The sequence below is a fragment of the Schistocerca gregaria genome, chromosome 6 (genome assembly GCF_023897955.1).
Source record: "Schistocerca gregaria isolate iqSchGreg1 chromosome 6, iqSchGreg1.2, whole genome shotgun sequence".
NCBI lineage: Eukaryota > Metazoa > Arthropoda > Insecta > Orthoptera > Acrididae > Schistocerca > Schistocerca gregaria.
In genome coordinates, this window is record NC_064925.1 from 21,509,416 (window position 1) to 21,529,819 (window position 20,404).

The window sequence follows — 20,404 nt, forward strand, 5'->3', positions numbered from 1 at the left end:
GCATGTTGTCATGCAATTTCTTTACCTCTCAGAAATGATTATGACATAAAAGTGAAGTACGTGACGAGTGTGACGTTAGGAAAACATTAGGCAGCATGGACAGATTCTGTATGGGACCACCCAACCCAAACGAGTATTGTGTGACGTGCTACCCGGCAGGTATTCACCGAGGTAGCCGGCTAGCTCAGTCGGTAGAGCGTCAGACTCTTAATACCAGGGTCGAGGGTTCGAGCCACACGCTGGGCGTAACGGAATTTTGTTCCGCTGCAGATGTAAATTACCGTTTTTCTGATTAACGAGATGTAATGAAAATAGCAACTTTACACTTTGCCTCCGTCTCTGTCAGTTGCAATGAAACTGTATTTGAAGGTGAAGGAGATTTTGTAGACATGTGTGAAAGACATGTTCTGAAATGCAAGTGTTGTTGTTTGGAGAGCATATCGGTTACGTGTCAGATGTGTAGCCAAGCAGTAATGGGTCGCCATATCTGCAAATATTAGAAGCTAATATGAAGTGTTGTCAGCAGAAGTCTGATGATGCAGGCGACCGTAAGGCCGAAGTACGCAAGAGTACCGCTAGGCCGCGCCTCTTTAGCACAGTGGTAGAGCACTGCTCTAATAAACCAGGTGTCGTAAGTTCCATCCTCACAGGAGAAAGATGAATTTTGGAAATCAGTAGCGCGTCGTGGCCGTATAGCAAACAGTATCTGTGATGACGAACAATTAGCGACAGGCGTTTTTTTAAGAATTACTCTCAGATGTGATTAAGGCGAATGGCGCAGATAAAGCATTTGCCAAAGCGGTACAGCATAAGGTGGGACGAGGCAGTCTGAATTACATTTTATAGATGTATTTCTCACATATCTCAGAGCCTCTCGCGGTCGTCGTCGTCGTCGTCGTCGTCGTCGTCGTCGCCGCCGCTGCTTCTGCAGAAGTAGCAAATGGCCATCGTAGCAAATGCGGCGAGGGACGCCCTGCCTTCGATTCCGAATGCACAAAGTGTGTGGTCTTGTTTCTCAGTCTATATTTGGTCGGTCTCGTAAGAGGTTGAATGTAACGAATGGGTGGGAAAGAGCAAGGGGCAGCGGATGTGTAGAACGAAAACACAAATCCTCAGGGGTGTGAGCGTTTCGGGAAGAGTCGTATACATGTTATAGTTGGTCGTCATTGACCGTGTGGCCTAATGGATAAGGCGTCGGACTTCGGATCTGAAGGTTACAGGTTCGAATGCTGTCATGCTCTTGTTTTTCCAGTTCTGAAAAAGAAACATACCGTTCTCATGTAGCAATTGAGCAGTACGAAACCGTCTGAATGTTGCTGTTGACCATTTTTTGCTTGGAGATGCTCTTGAGCTTGAAACACACACAACAAGACCGGTGTTAACTAGCGAAATGGTCGGCAGAGTGCCGACACCACGAGTTTTGACTGGCAGTTGCACATCTAAAACAACGTAGGAAAGTAACTCGTTCGGCTTTTGAGTCACATAAAGTATGTGTGTTAATTTTGACGCCACTAGCTCTGCATGTTGTCATGCAATTTCTTTACCTCTCAGAAATGATTATGACATAAAAGTGAAGTACGTGACGAGTGTGACGTTAGGAAAACATTAGGCAGCATGGACAGATTCTGTATGGGACCACCCAACCCAAACGAGTATTGAGTGACGTGCTACCCGGCAGGTATTCACCGAGGTAGCCGGCTAGCTCAGTCGGTAGAGCGTCAGACTCTTAATCCCAGGGTCGTGGGTTCGAGCCACACGCTGGGCGTAACGGAATTTTGTTCCGCTGCAGATGTAAATTACCGTTTTTCTGATTAACGAGATGTAATGAAAATAGCAACTTTACACTTTGCCTCCGTCTCTGTCAGTTGCAATGAAACTGTATTTGAAGGTGAAGGAGATTTTGTAGACATGTGTGAAAGACATGTTCTGAAATGCAAGTGTTGTTGTTTGGAGAGCATATCGGTTACGTGTCAGATGTGTAGCCAAGCAGTAATGGGTCGCCATATCTGCAAATATTAGAAGCTAATATGAAGTGTTGTCAGCAGAAGTCTGATGATGCAGGCGACCGTAAGGCCGAAGTACGCAAGAGTACCGCTAGGCCGCGCCTCTTTAGCACAGTGGTAGAGCACTGCTCTAATAAACCAGGTGTCGTAAGTTCCATCCTCACAGGAGAAAGATGAATTTTGGAAATCAGTAGCGCGTCGTGGCCGTATAGCAAACAGTATCTGTGATGACGAACAATTAGCGACAGGCGTTTTTTTAAGAATTACTCTCAGATGTGATTAAGGCGAATGGCGCAGATAAAGCATTTCCCAAAGCGGTACAGCATAAGGTGGGACGAGGCAGTCTGAATTACATTTTATAGATGTATTTCTCACATATCTCAGAGCCTCTCGCGGTCGTCGTCGTCGTCGTCGTCGTCGTCGTCGTCGTCGCCGCCGCTGCTTCTGCAGAAGTAGCAAATGGCCATCGTAGCAAATGCGGCGAGGGACGCCCTGCCTTCGATTCCGAATGCACAAAGTGTGTGGTCTTGTTTCTCAGTCTATATTTGGTCGGTCTCGTAAGAGGTTGAATGTAACGAATGGGTGGGAAAGAGCAAGGGGCAGCGGATGTGTAGAACGAAAACACAAATCCTCAGGGGTGTGAGCGTTTCGGGAAGAGTCGTATACATGTTATAGTTGGTCGTCATTGACCGTGTGGCCTAATGGATAAGGCGTCGGACTTCGGATCTGAAGATTACAGGTTCGAATGCTGTCATGCTCTTGTTTTTCCAGTTCTGAAAAAGAAACATACCGTTCTCATGTAGCAATTGAGCAGTACGAAACCGTCTGAATGTTGCTGTTGACCATTTTTTGCTTGGAGATGCTCTTGAGCTTGAAACACACACAACAAGACCGGTGTTAACTAGCGAAATGGTCGGCAGAGTGCCGACACCACGAGTTTTGACTGGCAGTTGCACATCTAAAACAACGTAGGAAAGTAACTCGTTCGGCTTTTGAGTCACATAAAGTATGTGTGTTAATTTTGACGCCACTAGCTCTGCATGTTGTCATGCAATTTCTTTACCTCTCAGAAATGATTATGACATAAAAGTGAAGTACGTGACGAGTGTGACGTTAGGAAAACATTAGGCAGCATGGACAGATTCTGTATGGGACCACCCAACCCAAACGAGTATTGTGTGACGTGCTACCCGGCAGGTATTCACCGAGGTAGCCGGCTAGCTCAGTCGGTAGAGCGTCAGACTCTTAATCCCAGGGTCGTGGGTTCGAGCCACACGCTGGGCGTAACGGAATTTTGTTCCGCTGCAGATGTAAATTACCGTTTTTCTGATTAACGAGATGTAATGAAAATAGCAACTTTACACTTTGCCTCCGTCTCTGTCAGTTGCAATGAAACTGTATTTGAAGGTGAAGGAGATTTTGTAGACATGTGTGAAAGACATGTTCTGAAATGCAAGTGTTGTTGTTTGGAGAGCATATCGGTTACGTGTCAGATGTGTAGCCAAGCAGTAATGGGTCGCCATATCTGCAAATATTAGAAGCTAATATGAAGTGTTGTCAGCAGAAGTCTGATGATGCAGGCGACCGTAAGGCCGAAGTACGCAAGAGTACCGCTAGGCCGCGCCTCTTTAGCACAGTGGTAGAGCACTGCTCTAATAAACCAGGTGTCGTAAGTTCCATCCTCACAGGAGAAAGATGAATTTTGGAAATCAGTAGCGCGTCGTGGCCGTATAGCAAACAGTATCTGTGATGACGAACAATTAGCGACAGGCGTTTTTTTAAGAATTACTCTCAGATGTGATTAAGGCGAATGGCGCAGATAAAGCATTTCCCAAAGCGGTACAGCATAAGGTGGGACGAGGCAGTCTGAATTACATTTTATAGATGTATTTCTCACATATCTCAGAGCCTCTCGCGGTCGTCGTCGTCGTCGTCGTCGTCGTCGTCGTCGTCGCCGCCGCTGCTTCTGCAGAAGTAGCAAATGGCCATCGTAGCAAATGCGGCGAGGGACGCCCTGCCTTCGATTCCGAATGCACAAAGTGTGTGGTCTTGTTTCTCAGTCTATATTTGGTCGGTCTCGTAAGAGGTTGAATGTAACGAATGGGTGGGAAAGAGCAAGGGGCAGCGGATGTGTAGAACGAAAACACAAATCCTCAGGGGTGTGAGCGTTTCGGGAAGAGTCGTATACATGTTATAGTTGGTCGTCATTGACCGTGTGGCCTAATGGATAAGGCGTCGGACTTCGGATCTGAAGATTACAGGTTCGAATGCTGTCATGCTCTTGTTTTTCCAGTTCTGAAAAAGAAACATACCGTTCTCATGTAGCAATTGAGCAGTACGAAACCGTCTGAATGTTGCTGTTGACCATTTTTTGCTTGGAGATGCTCTTGAGCTTGAAACACACTCAACAAGACCGGTGTTAACTAGCGAAATGGTCGGCAGAGTGCCGACACCACGAGTTTTGACTGGCAGTTGCACATCTAAAACAACGTAGGAAAGTAACTCGTTCGGCTTTTGAGTCACATAAAGTATGTGTGTTAATTTTGACGCCACTAGCTCTGCATGTTGTCATGCAATTTCTTTACCTCTCAGAAATGATTATGACTTAAAAGTGAAGTACGTGACGAGTGTGACGTTAGGAAAACATTAGGCAGCATGGAGAGATTCTGTATGGGACCACCCAACCCAAACGAGTATTGTGTGACGTGCTACCCGGCAGGTATTCACCGAGGTAGCCGGCTAGCTCAGTCGGTAGAGCGTCAGACTCTTAATCCCAGGCTTGTGGGTTCGAGCCACACGCTGGGCGTAACGGAATTTTGTTCCGCTGCAGATGTAAATTACCGTTTTTCTGATTAACGAGATGTAATGAAAATAGCAACTTTACACTTTGCCTCCGTCTCTGTCAGTTGCAATGAAACTGTATTTGAAGGTGAAGGAGATTTTGTAGACATGTGTGAAAGACATGTTCTGAAATGCAAGTGTTGTTGTTTGGAGAGCATATCGGTTACGTGTCAGATGTGTAGCCAAGCAGTAATGGGTCGCCATATCTGCAAATATTAGAAGCTAATATGAAGTGTTGTCAGCAGAAGTCTGATGATGCAGGCGACCGTAAGGCCGAAGTACGCAAGAGTACCGCTAGGCCGCGCCTCTTTAGCTCAGTGGTAGAGCACTGCTCTAATAAACCAGGTGTCGTAAGTTCCATCCTCACAGGAGAAAGATGAATTTTGGAAATCAGTAGCGCGTCGTGGCCGTATAGCAAACAGTATCTGTGATGACGAACAATTAGCGACAGGCGTTTTTTTAAGAATTACTCTCAGATGTGATTAAGGCGAATGGCGCAGATAAAGCATTTCCCAAAGCGGTACAGCATAAGGTGGGACGAGGCAGTCTGAATTACATTTTATAGATGTATTTCTCACATATCTCAGAGCCTCTCGCGGTCGTCGTCGTCGTCGTCGTCGTCGTCGTCGTCGTCGTCGTCGTCGTCGCCGCCGCCGCTTCTGCAGAAGTAGCAAATGGCCATCGTAGCAAATGCGGCGAGGGACGCCCTGCCTTCGATTCCGAATGCACAAAGTGTGTGGTCTTGTTTCTCAGTCTATATTTGGTCGGTCTCGTAAGAGGTTGAATGTAACGAATGGGTGGGAAAGAGCAAGGGGCAGCGGATGTGTAGAACGAAAACACAAATCCTCAGGGGTGTGAGCGTTTCGGGATGAGTCGTATACATGTTATAGTTGGTCGTCATTGACCGTGTGGCCTAATGGATAAGGCGTCGGACTTCGGATCTGAAGATTACAGGTTCGAATGCTGTCACGCTCTTGTTTTTCCAGATCTGAAAAAGAAACATACCGTTTTCATGTAGCAATTGAGCAGTACGAAACCGTCTGAATGTTGCTGTTGACCATTTTTTGCTTGGAGATGCTCTTGAGCTTGAAACACACACAACAAGACCGGTGTTAACTAGCGAAATGGTCGGCAGAGTGCCGACACCACGAGTTTTGACTGGCAGTTGCACATCTAAAACAACGTAGGAAAGTAACTCGTTCGGCTTTTGAGTCACATAAAGTATGTGTGTTAATTTTGACGCCACTAGCTCTGCATGTTGTCATGCAATTTCTTTACCTCTCAGAAATGATTATGACATAAAAGTGAAGTACGTGACGAGTGTGACGTTAGGAAAACATTAGGCAGCATGGAGAGATTCTGTATGGGACCACCCAACCCAAACGAGTATTGTGTGACGTGCTACCCGGCAGGTATTCACCGAGGTAGCCGGCTAGCTCAGTCGGTAGAGCGTCAGACTCTTAATCCCAGGGTCGTGGGTTCGAGCCACACGCTGGGCGTAACGGAATTTTGTTCCGCTGCAGATGTAAATTACCGTTTTTCTGATTAACGAGATGTAATGAAAATAGCAACTTTACACTTTGCCTCCGTCTCTGTCAGTTGCAATGAAACTGTATTTGAAGGTGAAGGAGATTTTGTAGACATGTGTGAAAGACATGTTCTGAAATGCAAGTGTTGTTGTTTGGAGAGCATATCGGTTACGTGTCAGATGTGTAGCCAAGCAGTAATGGGTCGCCATATCTGCAAATATTAGAAGCTAATATGAAGTGTTGTCAGCAGAAGTCTGATGATGCAGGCGACCGTAAGGCCGAAGTACGCAAGAGTACCGCTAGGCCGCGCCTCTTTAGCACAGTGGTAGAGCACTGCTCTAATAAACCAGGTGTCGTAAGTTCCATCCTCACAGGAGAAAGATGAATTTTGGAAATCAGTAGCGCGTCGTGGCCGTATAGCAAACAGTATCTGTGATGACGAACAATTAGCGACAGGCGTTTTTTTAAGAATTACTCTCAGATGTGATTAAGGCGAATGGCGCAGATAAAGCATTTCCCAAAGCGGTACAGCATAAGGTGGGACGAGGCAGTCTGAATTACATTTTATAGATGTATTTCTCACATATCTCAGAGCCTCTCGCGGTCGTCGTCGTCGTCGTCGTCGTCGTCGTCGTCGTCGTCGCCGCCGCTGCTTCTGCAGAAGTAGCAAATGGCCATCGTAGCAAATGCGGCGAGGGACGCCCTGCCTTCGATTCCGAATGCACAAAGTGTGTGGTCTTGTTTCTCAGTCTATATTTGGTCGGTCTCGTAAGTGGTTGAATGTAACGAATGGGTGGGAAAGAGCAAGGGGCAGCGGATGTGTAGAACGAAAACACAAATCCTCAGGGGTGTGAGCGTTTCGGGATGAGTCGTATACATGTTATAGTTGGTCGTCATTGACCGTGTGGCCTAATGGCACAAGCACTCATCGAACTGGAAATGAATAGTGATTTGAAGGCGCAACTTCGCGAATTATATATCACAAAGGCGAAAGAAGTTGAACTCAACGGCAAAAAGTCAATAATAATATATGTACCAATTCCACAACTGAAAGCTTTCCGTAAGATTCAGATACGCCTTGTGCGAGAATTGGAGAAAAAATTCACAGGAAAGAATGTGGTCTTCATTGGAGAAAGGAAAATTTTACCTAAGCCAACCAGAAAAACTCTCACAAAGAATAAGCAAAAGCGACCAAGGAGCCGCACATTGACAGCAGTATATGATGCCATTCTGGAAGATATAGTTTTTCCTGCTGAAATTGTTGGAAAGAGGATCAGAGTGAAGCTGGATGGATCCCAGCTCATCAAAGTGCACCTAGACAAGACTCAGCAAACAAACATTGAGCATAAGGTCGACACGTTTGCATCTGTCTACAAGAAGTTAACGGGAAGGGAAGTGACATTTGAGTTCCCAGAAACTTATTTGTAACAATATTTGTAAGACATTAAAATGGTTATTTAAAATGTGGAGAATCACTTTTTATTTATGTAGTAAACCCAGATGCATCAGTTTTTAAACATTTGTGTATACAGTTTATATTAAGATTTTACTTTGTGTATTGTGCTGCAGAAGGCGAACATTCTGGTACATGCATTGTTTTTTAAACATTGTATTCTCAGATAAATGCAGCGTGTATACGATGTGGGAGATTCGGGAAAAACATGGGAATTTTTTCTTCCGGGAGAAAACCAGGAATTTTTCATTGTTTTAGTTTTAAGTTAAATTTTTGTAACTTTGATTGGTCAGAACGAATACTCTAACAAAGAAAAAAAAAAAAAATGGATAAGGCGTCGGACTTCGGATCTGAAGATTACAGGTTCGAATGCTGTCATGCTCTTGTTTTTCCAGTTCTGAAAAAGAAACATACCGTTCTCATGTAGCAATTGAGCAGTACGAAACCGTCTGAATGTTGCTGTTGACCATTTTTTGCTCGGAGATGCTCTTGAGCTTGAAACACACACAACAAGACCGGTGTTAACTAGCGAAATGGTCGGCAGAGTGCCGACACCACGAGTTTTGACTGGCACTTGCACATCTAAAACAACGTAGGAAAGTAACTCGTTCGGCTTTTGAGTCACATAAAGTATGTGTGTTAATTTTGACGCCACTAGCTCTGCATGTTGTCATGCAATTTCTTTACCTCTCAGAAATGATTATGACATAAAAGTGAAGTACGTGACGAGTGTGACGTTAGGAAAACATTAGGCAGCATGGAGAGATTCTGTATGGGACCACCCAACCCAAACGAGTATTGTGTAACGTGCTACCCGGCAGGTATTCACCGAGGTAGCCGGCTAGCTCAGTCGGTAGAGCGTCAGACTCTTAGTCCCAGGGTCGTGGGTTCGAGCCACACTCTGGGCGTAACGGAATTTTGTTCCTCTGCAGATGTAAATTACCGTTTTTCTGATTAACGAGATGTAATGGAAATAGCAACTTTAAACTTTGCCTCCGTCTCTGTCGGTCGCAATGAAACTGTATTTGAAGGTGAAGGAGATTTTGTAGACATGTGTGAAAGACATGTTCTGAAATGCAAGTGTTGTTGTTTGGAGAGCATATCGGTTACGTGTCAGATGTGTAGCCAAGCAGTAATGGGTCGCCATATCTGCAAATATTAGAAGCTAATATGAAGTGTTGTCAGCAGAAGTCTGTAGATGCAGGTGACCGTAAGGCCGAAGTACGCAAGAGTACCGCTAGGCCGCGCTTATTTAGCTCAGTGATAGAGCACTGCTCTAATAAACCAGATGTCGTAAGTTCCATCCTCACAGGAGAAAGATGAATTTTGGAAATCAGTAGCGCGTCGTGGCCGTATAGCAAACAGTATTTGTGATGACGAACAATTAGCGACAGGCGTTTTTTTAAGAATTACTCTCAGATGTGATTAAGGCGAATGGCGCAGATAAAGCATTTGCCAAAGCGGTACAGCATAAGGTGGGACGAGGCAGTCTGAATTACATTTTATAGATGTATTTCTCACATATCTCAGAGCCTCTCGCGGTCGTCGTCGTCGTCGTCGTCGTCGTCGTCGTCGTCGCCGCCGCCGCTGCTTCTGCAGAAGTAGCAAATGGCCATCGTAGCAAATGCGGCGAGGGACGCCCTGCCTTCGATTCCGAATGCACAAAGTGTGTGGTCTTGTTTCTCAGTCTATATTTGGTCGGTCTCGTAAGAGGTTGAATGTAACGAATGGGTGGGAAAGAGCAAGGGGCAGCGGATGTGTAGAACGAAAACACAAATCCTCAGGGGTGTGAGCGTTTCGGGATGAGTCGTATACATGTTATAGTTGGTCGTCATTGACCGTGTGGCCTAATGGATAAGGCGTCGGACTTCGGATCTGAAGATTACAGGTTCGAATGCTGTCATGCTCTTGTTTTTCCAGTTCTGAAAAAGAAACATACCGTTCTCATGTAGCAATTGAGCAGTACGAAACCGTCTGAATGTTGCTGTTGACCATTTTTTGCTCGGAGATGCTCTTGAGCTTGAAACACACACAACAAGACCGGTGTTAACTAGCGAAATGGTCGGCAGAGTGCCGACACCACGAGTTTTGACTGGCACTTGCACATCTAAAACAACGTAGGAAAGTAACTCGTTCGGCTTTTGAGTCACATAAAGTATGTGTGTTAATTTTGACGCCACTAGCTCTGCATGTTGTCATGCAATTTCTTTACCTCTCAGAAATGATTATGACATAAAAGTGAAGTACGTGACGAGTGTGACGTTAGGAAAACATTAGGCAGCATGGAGAGATTCTGTATGGGACCACCCAACCCAAACGAGTATTGTGTGACGTGCTACCCGGCAGGTATTCACCGAGGTAGCCGGCTAGCTCAGTCGGTAGAGCGTCAGACTCTTAGTCCCAGGGTCGTGGGTTCGAGCCACACTCTGGGCGTAACGGAATTTTGTTCCTCTGCAGATGTAAATTACCGTTTTTCTGATTAACGAGATGTAATGGAAATAGCAACTTTAAACTTTGCCTCCGTCTCTGTCGGTCGCAATGAAACTGTATTTGAAGGTGAAGGAGATTTTGTAGACATGTGTGAAAGACATGTTCTGAAATGCAAGTGTTGTTGTTTGGAGAGCATATCGGTTACGTGTCAGATGTGTAGCCAAGCAGTAATGGGTCGCCATATCTGCAAATATTAGAAGCTAATATGAAGTGTTGTCAGCAGAAGTCTGTAGATGCAGGTGACCGTAAGGCCGAAGTACGCAAGAGTACCGCTAGGCCGCGCTTATTTAGCTCAGTGGTAGAGCACTGCTCTAATAAACCAGATGTCGTAAGTTCCATCCTCACAGGAGAAAGATGAATTTTGGAAATCAGTAGCGCGTCGTGGCCGTATAGCAAACAGTATCTGTGATGACGAACAATTAGCGACAGGCGTTTTTTTAAGAATTACTCTCAGATGTGATTAAGGCGAATGGCGCAGATAAAGCATTTGCCAAAGCGGTACAGCATAAGGTGGGACGAGGCAGTCTGAATTACATTTTATAGATGTATTTCTCACATATCTCAGAGCCTCTCGCGGTCGTCGTCGTCGTCGTCGTCGTCGTCGTCGTCGTCGCCGCCGCCGCTGCTTCTGCAGAAGTAGCAAATGGCCATCGTAGCAAATGCGGCGAGGGACGCCCTGCCTTCGATTCCGAATGCACAAAGTGTGTGGTCTTGTTTCTCAGTCTATATTTGGTCGGTCTCGTAAGAGGTTGAATGTAACGAATGGGTGGGAAAGAGCAAGGGGCAGCGGATGTGTAGAACGAAAACACAAATCCTCAGGGGTGTGAGCGTTTCGGGAAGAGTCGTATACATGTTATAGTTGGTCGTCATTGACCGTGTGGCCTAATGGATAAGGCGTCGGACTTCGGATCTGAAGATTACAGGTTCGAATGCTGTCATGCTCTTGTTTTTCCAGTTCTGAAAAAGAAACATACCGTTCTCATGTAGCAATTGAGCAGTACGAAACCGTCTGAATGTTGCTGTTGACCATTTTTTGCTTGGAGATGCTCTTGAGCTTGAAACACACACAACAAGACCGGTGTTAACTAGCGAAATGGTCGGCAGAGTGCCGACACCACGAGTTTTGACTGGCAGTTGCACATCTAAAACAACGTAGGAAAGTAACTCGTTCGGCTTTTGAGTCACATAAAGTATGTGTGTTAATTTTGACGCCTCTAGCTCTGCATGTTGTCATGCAATTTCTTTACCTCTCAGAAATGATTATGACATAAAAGTGAAGTACGTGACGAGTGTGACGTTAGGAAAACATTAGGCAGCATGGAGAGATTCTGTATGGGACCACCCAACCCAAACGAGTATTGTGTGACGTGCTACCCGGCAGGTATTCACCGAGGTAGCCGGCTAGCTCAGTCGGTAGAGCGTCAGACTCTTAATCCCAAGGTCGTGGGTTCGAGCCACACGCTGGGCGTAACGGAATTTTGTTCCGCTGCAGATGTAAATTACCGTTTTTCTGATTAACGAGATGTAATGGAAATAGCAACTTTAAACTTTGCCTCCGTCTCTGTCAGTTGCAATGAAACTGTATTTGAAGATGAAGGAGATTTTGTAGACATGTGTGAAAGACATGTTCTGAAATGCAAGTGTTGTTGTTTGGAGAGCATATCGGTTACGTGTCAGCTGTGTAGCCAAGCAGTAATGGGTCGCCATATCTGCAAATATCAGAAGCTAATATGAAGTGTTGTCAGCAGAAGTCTGATGATGCAGGCGACCGTAAGGCCGAAGTACGCAAGAGTACCGCTAGGCCGCGCCTCTTTAGCTCAGTGGTAGAGCACTGCTCTAATAAACCAGGTGTCGTAAGTTCCATCCTCACAGGAGAAAGATGAATTTTGGAAATCAGTAGCGCGTCGTGGCCGTATAGCAAACAGTATCTGTGATGACGAACAATTAGCGACAGGCGTTTTTTTAAGAATTACTCTCAGATGTGATTAAGGCGAATGGCGCAGATAAAGCATTTCCCAAAGCGGTACAGCATAAGGTGGGACGAGGCAGTCTGAATTACATTTTATAGATGTATTTCTCACATATCTTAGAGCCTCTCGCGGTCGTCGTCGTCGTCGTCGTCGTCGTCGTCGTCGCCGCCGCTGCTTCTGCAGAAGTAGCAAATGGCCATCGTAGCAAATGCGGCGAGGGACGCCCTGCCTTCGATTCCGAATGCACAAAGTGTGTGGTCTTGTTTCTCAGTCTATATTTGGTCGGTCTCGTAAGTGGTTGAATGTAACGAATGGGTGGGAAAGAGCAAGGGGCAGCGGATGTGTAGAACGAAAACACAAATCCTCAGGGGTGTGAGCGTTTCGGGATGAGTCGTATACATGTTATAGTTGGTCGTCATTGACCGTGTGGCGTAATGGCACAAGCACTCATCGAACTGGAAATGAATAGTGATTTGAAGGCGCAACTTCGCGAATTATATATCACAAAGGCGAAAGAAGTTGAACTCAACGGCAAAAAGTCAATAATAATATATGTACCAATTCCACAACTGAAAGCTTTCCGTAAGATTCAGATACGCCTTGTGCGAGAATTGGAGAAAAAATTCACAGGAAAGAATGTGGTCTTCATTGGAGAAAGGAAAATTTTACCTAAGCCAACCAGAAAAACTCTCACAAAGAATAAGCAAAAGCGACCAAGGAGCCGCACATTGACAGCAGTATATGATGCCATTCTGGAAGATATAGTTTTTCCTGCTGAAATTGTTGGAAAGAGGATCAGAGTGAAGCTGGATGGATCCCAGCTCATCAAAGTGCACCTAGACAAGACTCAGCAAACAAACATTGAGCATAAGGTCGACACGTTTGCATCTGTCTACAAGAAGTTAACGGGAAGGGAAGTGACATTTGAGTTCCCAGAAACTTATTTGTAACAATATTTGTAAGACATTAAAATGGTTATTTAAAATGTGGAGAATCACTTTTTATTTATGTAGTAAACCCAGATGCATCAGTTTTTAAACATTTGTGTATACAGTTTATATTAAGATTTTACTTTGTGTATTGTGCTGCAGAAGGCGAACATTCTGGTACATGCATTGTTTTTTAAACATTGTATTCTCAGATAAATGCAGCGTGTATACGATGTGGGAGATTCGGGAAAAACATGGGAATTTTTTCTTCCGGGAGAAAACCAGGAATTTTTCATTGTTTTAGTTTTAAGTTAAATTTTTGTAACTTTGATTGGTCAGAACGAATACTCTAACAAAGAAAAAAAAAAAAAAAAAATGGATAAGGCGTCGGACTTCGGATCTGAAGATTACAGGTTCGAATGCTGTCATGCTCTTGTTTTTCCAGTTCTGAAAAAGAAACATACCGTTCTCATGTAGCAATTGAGCAGTACGAAACCGTCTGAATGTTGCTGTTGACCATTTTTTGCTCGGAGATGCTCTTGAGCTTGAAACACACACAACAAGACCGGTGTTAACTAGCGAAATGGTCGGCAGAGTGCCGACACCACGAGTTTTGACTGGCACTTGCACATCTAAAACAACGTAGGAAAGTAACTCGTTCGGCTTTTGAGTCACATAAAGTATGTGTGTTAATTTTGACGCCACTAGCTCTGCATGTTGTCATGCAATTTCTTTACCTCTCAGAAATGATTATGACATAAAAGTGAAGTACGTGACGAGTGTGACGTTAGGAAAACATTAGGCAGCATGGAGAGATTCTGTATGGGACCACCCAACCCAAACGAGTATTGTGTAACGTGCTACCCGGTAGGTATTCACCGAGGTAGCCGGCTAGCTCAGTCTGTAGAGCGTCAGACTCTTAGTCCCAGGGTCGTGGGTTCGAGCCACACTCTGGGCGTAACGGAATTTTGTTCCTCTGCAGATGTAAATTACCGTTTTTCTGATTAACGAGATGTAATGGAAATAGCAACTTTAAACTTTGCCTCCGTCTCTGTCGGTCGCAATGAAACTGTATTTGAAGGTGAAGGAGATTTTGTAGACATGTGTGAAAGACATGTTCTGAAATGCAAGTGTTGTTGTTTGGAGAGCATATCGGTTACGTGTCAGATGTGTAGCCAAGCAGTAATGGGTCGCCATATCTGCAAATATTAGAAGCTAATATGAAGTGTTGTCAGCAGAAGTCTGTAGATGCAGGTGACCGTAAGGCCGAAGTACGCAAGAGTACCGCTAGGCCGCGCTTATTTAGCTCAGTGGTAGAGCACTGCTCTAATAAACCAGATGTCGTAAGTTCCATCCTCACAGGAGAAAGATGAATTTTGGAAATCAGTAGCGCGTCGTGGCCGTATAGCAAACAGTATCTGTGATGACGAACAATTAGCGACAGGCGTTTTTTTAAGAATTACTCTCAGATGTGATTAAGGCGAATGGCGCAGATAAAGCATTTGCCAAAGCGGTACAGCGTAAGGTGGGACGAGGCAGTCTGAATTACATTTTATAGATGTATTTCTCACATATCTCAGAGCCTCTCGCGGTCGTCGTCGTCGTCGTCGTCGTCGTCGTCGTCGCCGCCGCCGCTGCTTCTGCAGAAGTAGCAAATGGCCATCGTAGCAAATGCGGCGAGGGACGCCCTGCCTTCGATTCCGAATGCACAAAGTGTGTGGTCTTGTTTCTCAGTCTATATTTGGTCGGTCTCGTAAGAGGTTGAATGTAACGAATGGGTGGGAAAGAGCAAGGGGCAGCGGATGTGTAGAACGAAAACACAAATCCTCAGGGGTGTGAGCGTTTCGGGATGAGTCGTATACATGTTATAGTTGGTCGTCATTGACCCTGTGGCCTAATGGATAAGACGTCGGACTTCGGATCTGAAGATTACAGGTTCGAATGCTATCACGCTCTTGTTTTTCCAGTTCTGAAAAAGAAACATACCGTTTTCATGTAGCAATTGAGCAGTACGAAACCGTCTGAATGTTGCTGTTGACTATTTTTTGCTTGGAGATGCTCTTGAGCTTGAAACACACACAACAAGACCGGTGTTAACTAGCGAAATGGTCGGCAGAGTGCCGACACCACGAGTTTTGACTGGCACTTGCACATCTAAAACAACGTAGGAAAGTAACTCGTTCGGCTTTTGAGTCACATAAAGTATGTGTGTTAATTTTGACGCCACTAGCTCTGCATGTTGTCATGCAATTTCTTTACCTCTCAGAAATGATTATGGCATAAAAGTGAAGTACGTGACGAGTGTGACGTTAGGAAAACATTAGGCAGCATGGAGAGATTCTGTATGGGACCACCCAACCCAAACGAGTACTGTGTGACGTGCTACCCGGCAGGTATTCACCGAGGTAGCCGGCTAGCTCAGTCGGTAGAGCGTCAGACTCTTAATCCCATGGTCGTGGGTTCGAGCCACACGCTGGGCGTAACGGAATTTTGTTCCGCTGCAGATGTAAATTACCGTTTTTCTGATTAACGAGATGTAATGGAAATAGCAACTTTAAACTTTGCCTCCGTCTCTGTCAGTTGCAATGAAACTGTATTTGAAGGTGAAGGAGATTTTGTAGACATGTGTGAAAGACATGTTCTGAAATGCAAGTGTTGTTGTTTGGAGAGCATATCGGTTACGTGTCAGATGTGTAGCCAAACAGTAATGGGTCGCCATATCTGCAAATATTAGAAGCTAATATGAAGTGTTGTCAACAGAAGTCTGATGATGCAGGCGACCGTAAGGCCGAAGTACGCAAGAGTACCGCTAGGCCGCGCCTCTTTAGCTCAGTGGTAGAGCACTGCTCTAATAAACCAGGTGTCGTAAGTTCCATCCTCACAGGAGAAAGATGAATTTTGGAAATCAGTAGCGCGTCGTGGCCGTATAGCAAACAGTATCTGTGATGACGAGCAAATAGCGACAGGCGTTTTTTTAAGAATTACTCTCAGATGTGATTAAGGCGAATGGCGCAGATAAAGCATTTCCCAAAGCGGTACAGCATAAGGTGGGACGAGGCAGTCTGAATTACATTTTATAGATGTATTTCTCACATATCTCAGAGCCTCTCGCGGTCGTCGTCGTCGTCGTCGTCGTCGTCGTCGCCGCCGCTGCTTCTGCAGAAGTAGCAAATGGCCATCGTAGCAAATGCGGCGAGGGACGCCCTGCCTTCGATTCCGAATGCACAAAGTGTGTGGTCTTGTTTCTCAGTCTATATTTGGTCGGTCTCGTAAGAGGTTGAATGTAACGAATGGGTGGGAAAGAGCAAGGGGCAGCGGATGTGTAGAACGAAAACACAAATCCTCAGGGGTGTGAGCGTTTCGGAATGAGTCGTATACATGTTATAGTTGGTCGTCATTGACCGTGTGGCCTAATGGATAAGGCGTCGGACTTCGGATCTGAAGATTACAGGTTCGAATGCTGTCACGCTCTTGTTTTTCCAGATCTGAAAAAGAAACATACCGTTTTCATGTAGCAATTGAGCAGTACGAAACCGTCTGAATGTTGCTGTTGACCATTTTTTGCTTGGAGATGCTCTTGAGCTTGAAACACACACAACAAGACCGGTGTTAACTAGCGAAATGGTCGGCAGAGTGCCGACACCACGAGTTTTGACTGGCACTTGCACATCTAAAACAACGTAGGAAAGTAACTCGTTCGGCTTTTGAGTCACATAAAGTATGTGTGTTAATTTTGACGCCACTAGCTCTGCATGTTGTCATGCAATTTCTTTACCTCTCAGAAATGATTATGACATAAAAGTGAAGTACGTGACGAGTGTGACGTTAGGAAAACATTAGGCAGCATGGAGAGATTCTGTATGGGACCACCCAACCCAAACGAGTATTGTGTGACGTGCTACCCGGCAGGTATTCACCGAGGTAGCCGGCTAGCTCAGTCGGTAGAGCGTCAGACTCTTAATCCCAAGGGTCGTGGGTTCGAGCCACACGCTGGGCGTAACGGAATCTTGTTACGCTGCAGATGTAAATTACCGTTTTTCTGATTAACGAGATGTAATGGAAATAGCAACTTTAAACTTTGCCTCCGTCTCTGTCAGTTGCAATGAAACTGTATTTGAAGGTGAAGGAGATTTTGTAGACATGTGTGAAAGACATGTTCTGAAATGCAAGTGTTGTTGTTTGGAGAGCATATCGGTTACGTGTCAGATGTGTAGCCAAGCAGTAATGGGTCGCCATATCTGCAAATATTAGAAGCTAATATGAAGTGTTGTCAGCAGAAGTCTGATGATGCAGGCGACCGTAAGGCCGAAGTACGCAAGAGTACCGCTAGGCCGCGCCTCTTTAGCTCAGTGGTAGAGCACTGCTCTAATAAACCAGGTGTCGTAAGTTCCATCCTCACAGGAGAAAGATGAATTTTGGAAATCAGTAGCGCGTCGTGGCCGTATAGCAAACAGTATCTGTGATGACGAACAATTAGCGACAGGCGTTTTTTTAAGAATTACTCTCAGATGTGATTAAGGCGAATGGCGCAGATAAAGCATTTGCCAAAGCGGTACAGCATAAGGTGGGACGAGGCAGTCTGAATTACATTTTATAGATGTATTTCTCACATATCTCAGAGCCTCTCGCGGTCGTCGTCGTCGTCGTCGTCGTCGTCGTCGTCGTCGTCGCCGCCGCTGCTTCTGCAGAAGTAGCAAATGGCCATCGTAGCAAATGCGGCGAGGGACGCCCTGCCTTCGATTCCGAATGCACAAAGTGTGTGGTCTTGTTTCTCAGTCTATATTTGGTCGGTCTCGTAAGAGGTTGAATGTAACGAATGGGTGGGAAAGAGCAAGGGGCAGCGGATGTGTAGAACGAAAACACAAATCCTCAGGGGTGTGAGCGTTTCGGGATGAGTCGTATACATGTTATAGTTAGTCGTCATTGACCGTGTGGCCTAATGGATAAGGCGTCGGACTTCGGATCTGAAGATTACAGGTTCGAATGCTGTCACGCTCTTGTTTTTCCAGTTCTGAAAAAGAAACATACCGTTTTCATGTAGCAATTGAGCAGTACGAAACCGTCTGAATGTTGCTGTTGACCATTTTTTGCTCGGAGATGCTCTTGAGCTTGAAACACACACAACAAGACCGGTGTTAACTAGCGAAATGGTCGGCAGAGTGCCGACACCACGAGTTTTGACTGGCACTTGCACATCTAAAACAACGTAGGAAAGTAACTCGTTCGGCTTTTGAGTCACATAAAGTATGTGTGTTAATTTTGACGCCACTAGCTCTGCATGTTGTCATGCAATTTCTTTACCTCTCAGAAATGATTATGACATAAAAGTGAAGTACGTGACGAGTGTGACGTTAGGAAAACATTAGGCAGCATGGAGAGATTCTGTATGGGACCACCCAACCCAAACGAGTATTGTGTGACGTGCTACCCGGCAGGTATTCACCGAGGTAGCCGGCTAGCTCAGTCGGTAGAGCGTCAGACTCTTAATCCCAGGGTCGTGGGTTCGAGCCACACGCTGGGCGTAACGGAATTTTGTTCCGCTGCAGATGTAAATTACCGTTTTTCTGATTAACGAGATGTAATGGAAATAGCAACTTTAAACTTTGCCTCCGTCTCTGTCAGTTGCAATGAAACTGTATTTGAAGGTGAAGGAGATTTTGTAGACATGTGTGAAAGACATGTTCTGAAATGCAAGTGTTGTTGTTTGGAGAGCATATCGGTTACGTGTCAGATGTGTAGCCAAGCAGTAATGGGTCGCCATATCTGCAAATATCAGAAGCTAATATGAAGTGTTGTCAGCAGAAGTCTGATGATGCAGGCGACCGTAAGGCCGAAGTAAGCAAGAGTACCGCTAGGCCGCGCCTCTTTAGCTCAGTGGTAGAGCACTGCTCTAATAAACCAGGTGTCGTAAGTTCCATCCTCACAGGAGAAAGATGAATTTTGGAAATCAGTAGCGCGTCATGGCCGTATAGTAAACAGTATCTGTGATGACGAACAATTAGCGACAGGCGTTTTTTTAAGAATTACTCTCAGATGTGATTAAGGCGAATGGCGCAGATAAAGCATTTGCCAAAGCGGTACAGCATAAGGTGGGACGAGGCAGTCTGAATTACATTTTATAGATGTATTTCTCACATATCTCAGAGCCTCTCGCGGACGTCGTCGTCGTCGTCGTCGTCGTCGCCGCCGCTGCTTCTGCAGAAGTAGCAAATGGCCATCGTAGCAAATGCGGCGAGGGACGCCCTGCCTTCGATTCCGAATGCACAAAGTGTGTGGTCTTGTTTCTCAGTCTATATTTGGTCGGTCTCGTAAGAGGTTGAATGTAACGAATGGGTGGGAAAGAGCAAGGGGCAGCGGATGTGTAGAACGAAAACACAAATCCTCAGGGGTGTGAGCGTTTCGGGATGAGTCGTATACATGTTATAGTTGGTCGTCATTGACCGTGTGGCCTAATGGCACAAGCACTCATCGAACTGGAAATGAATAGTGATTTGAAGGCGCAACTTCGCGAATTATATATCACAAAGGCGAAAGAAGTTGAACTCAACGGCAAAAAGTCAATAATAATATATGTACCAATTCCACAACTGAAAGCTTTCCGTAAGATTCAGATACGCCTTGTGCGAGAATTGGAGAAAAAATTCACAGGAAAGAATGTGGTCTTCATTGGAGAAAGGAAAATTTTACCTAAGCCAACCAGAAAAACTCTCACAAAGAATAAGCAAAAGCGACCAAGGAGCCGCACATTGACAGCAGTATATGATGCCATTCTGGAAGATATAGTTTTTCCTGCTGAAATTGTTGGAAAGAGGATCAGAGTGAAGCTGGATGGATCCCAGCTCATCAAAGTGCACCTAGACAAGACTCAGCAAACAAACATTGAGCATAAGGTCGACACGTTTGCATCTGTCTACAAGAAGTTAACGGGAAGGGAAGTGACATTTGAGTTCCCAGAAACTTATTTGTAACAATATTTGTAAGACATTAAAATGGTTATTTAAAATGTGGAGAATCACTTTTTATTTATGTAGTAAACCCAGATGCATCAGTTTTTAAACATTTGTGTATACAGTTTATATTAAGATTTTACTTTGTGTATTGTGCTGCAGAAGGCGAACATTCTGGTACATGCATTGTTTTTTAAACATTGTATTCTCAGATAAATGCAGCGTGTATACGATGTGGGAGA

At 45.1% G+C, this 20,404-nt stretch overlaps 3 protein-coding genes and 1 non-coding gene across 4 annotated transcripts; all 4 read left to right on the top strand.

The window, feature by feature from the left end:
* The first annotated feature begins 7,285 nt into the window (after nucleotides 1-7,285).
* LOC126278134 (40S ribosomal protein S7) lies at nucleotides 7,286-7,845 on the top strand. The gene has a single exon (XM_049978022.1). It carries the CDS (start codon nucleotides 7,286-7,288, stop codon nucleotides 7,799-7,801), a length of 516 nt encoding a protein of 171 aa, XP_049833979.1. The 3' UTR covers nucleotides 7,802-7,845.
* A 3,866-nt stretch (nucleotides 7,846-11,711) lies between these two features.
* Nucleotides 11,712-11,784, top strand: Trnak-cuu (transfer RNA lysine (anticodon CUU)). The gene has a single exon. It is a non-coding gene; the product is annotated as a tRNA-Lys (tRNA).
* Nucleotides 11,785-12,720: 936 nt separating this feature from the next.
* On the top strand, nucleotides 12,721-13,280 carry LOC126278112 (40S ribosomal protein S7). Its single transcript, XM_049977994.1, has one exon. It carries the CDS (start codon nucleotides 12,721-12,723, stop codon nucleotides 13,234-13,236), a length of 516 nt encoding a protein of 171 aa, XP_049833951.1. The 3' UTR covers nucleotides 13,237-13,280.
* A 6,387-nt stretch (nucleotides 13,281-19,667) lies between these two features.
* LOC126278113 (40S ribosomal protein S7) lies at nucleotides 19,668-20,227 on the top strand. Its single transcript, XM_049977995.1, has one exon. It carries the CDS (start codon nucleotides 19,668-19,670, stop codon nucleotides 20,181-20,183), a length of 516 nt encoding a protein of 171 aa, XP_049833952.1. The 3' UTR covers nucleotides 20,184-20,227.
* The last annotated feature ends 177 nt before the right edge of the window (nucleotides 20,228-20,404 follow it).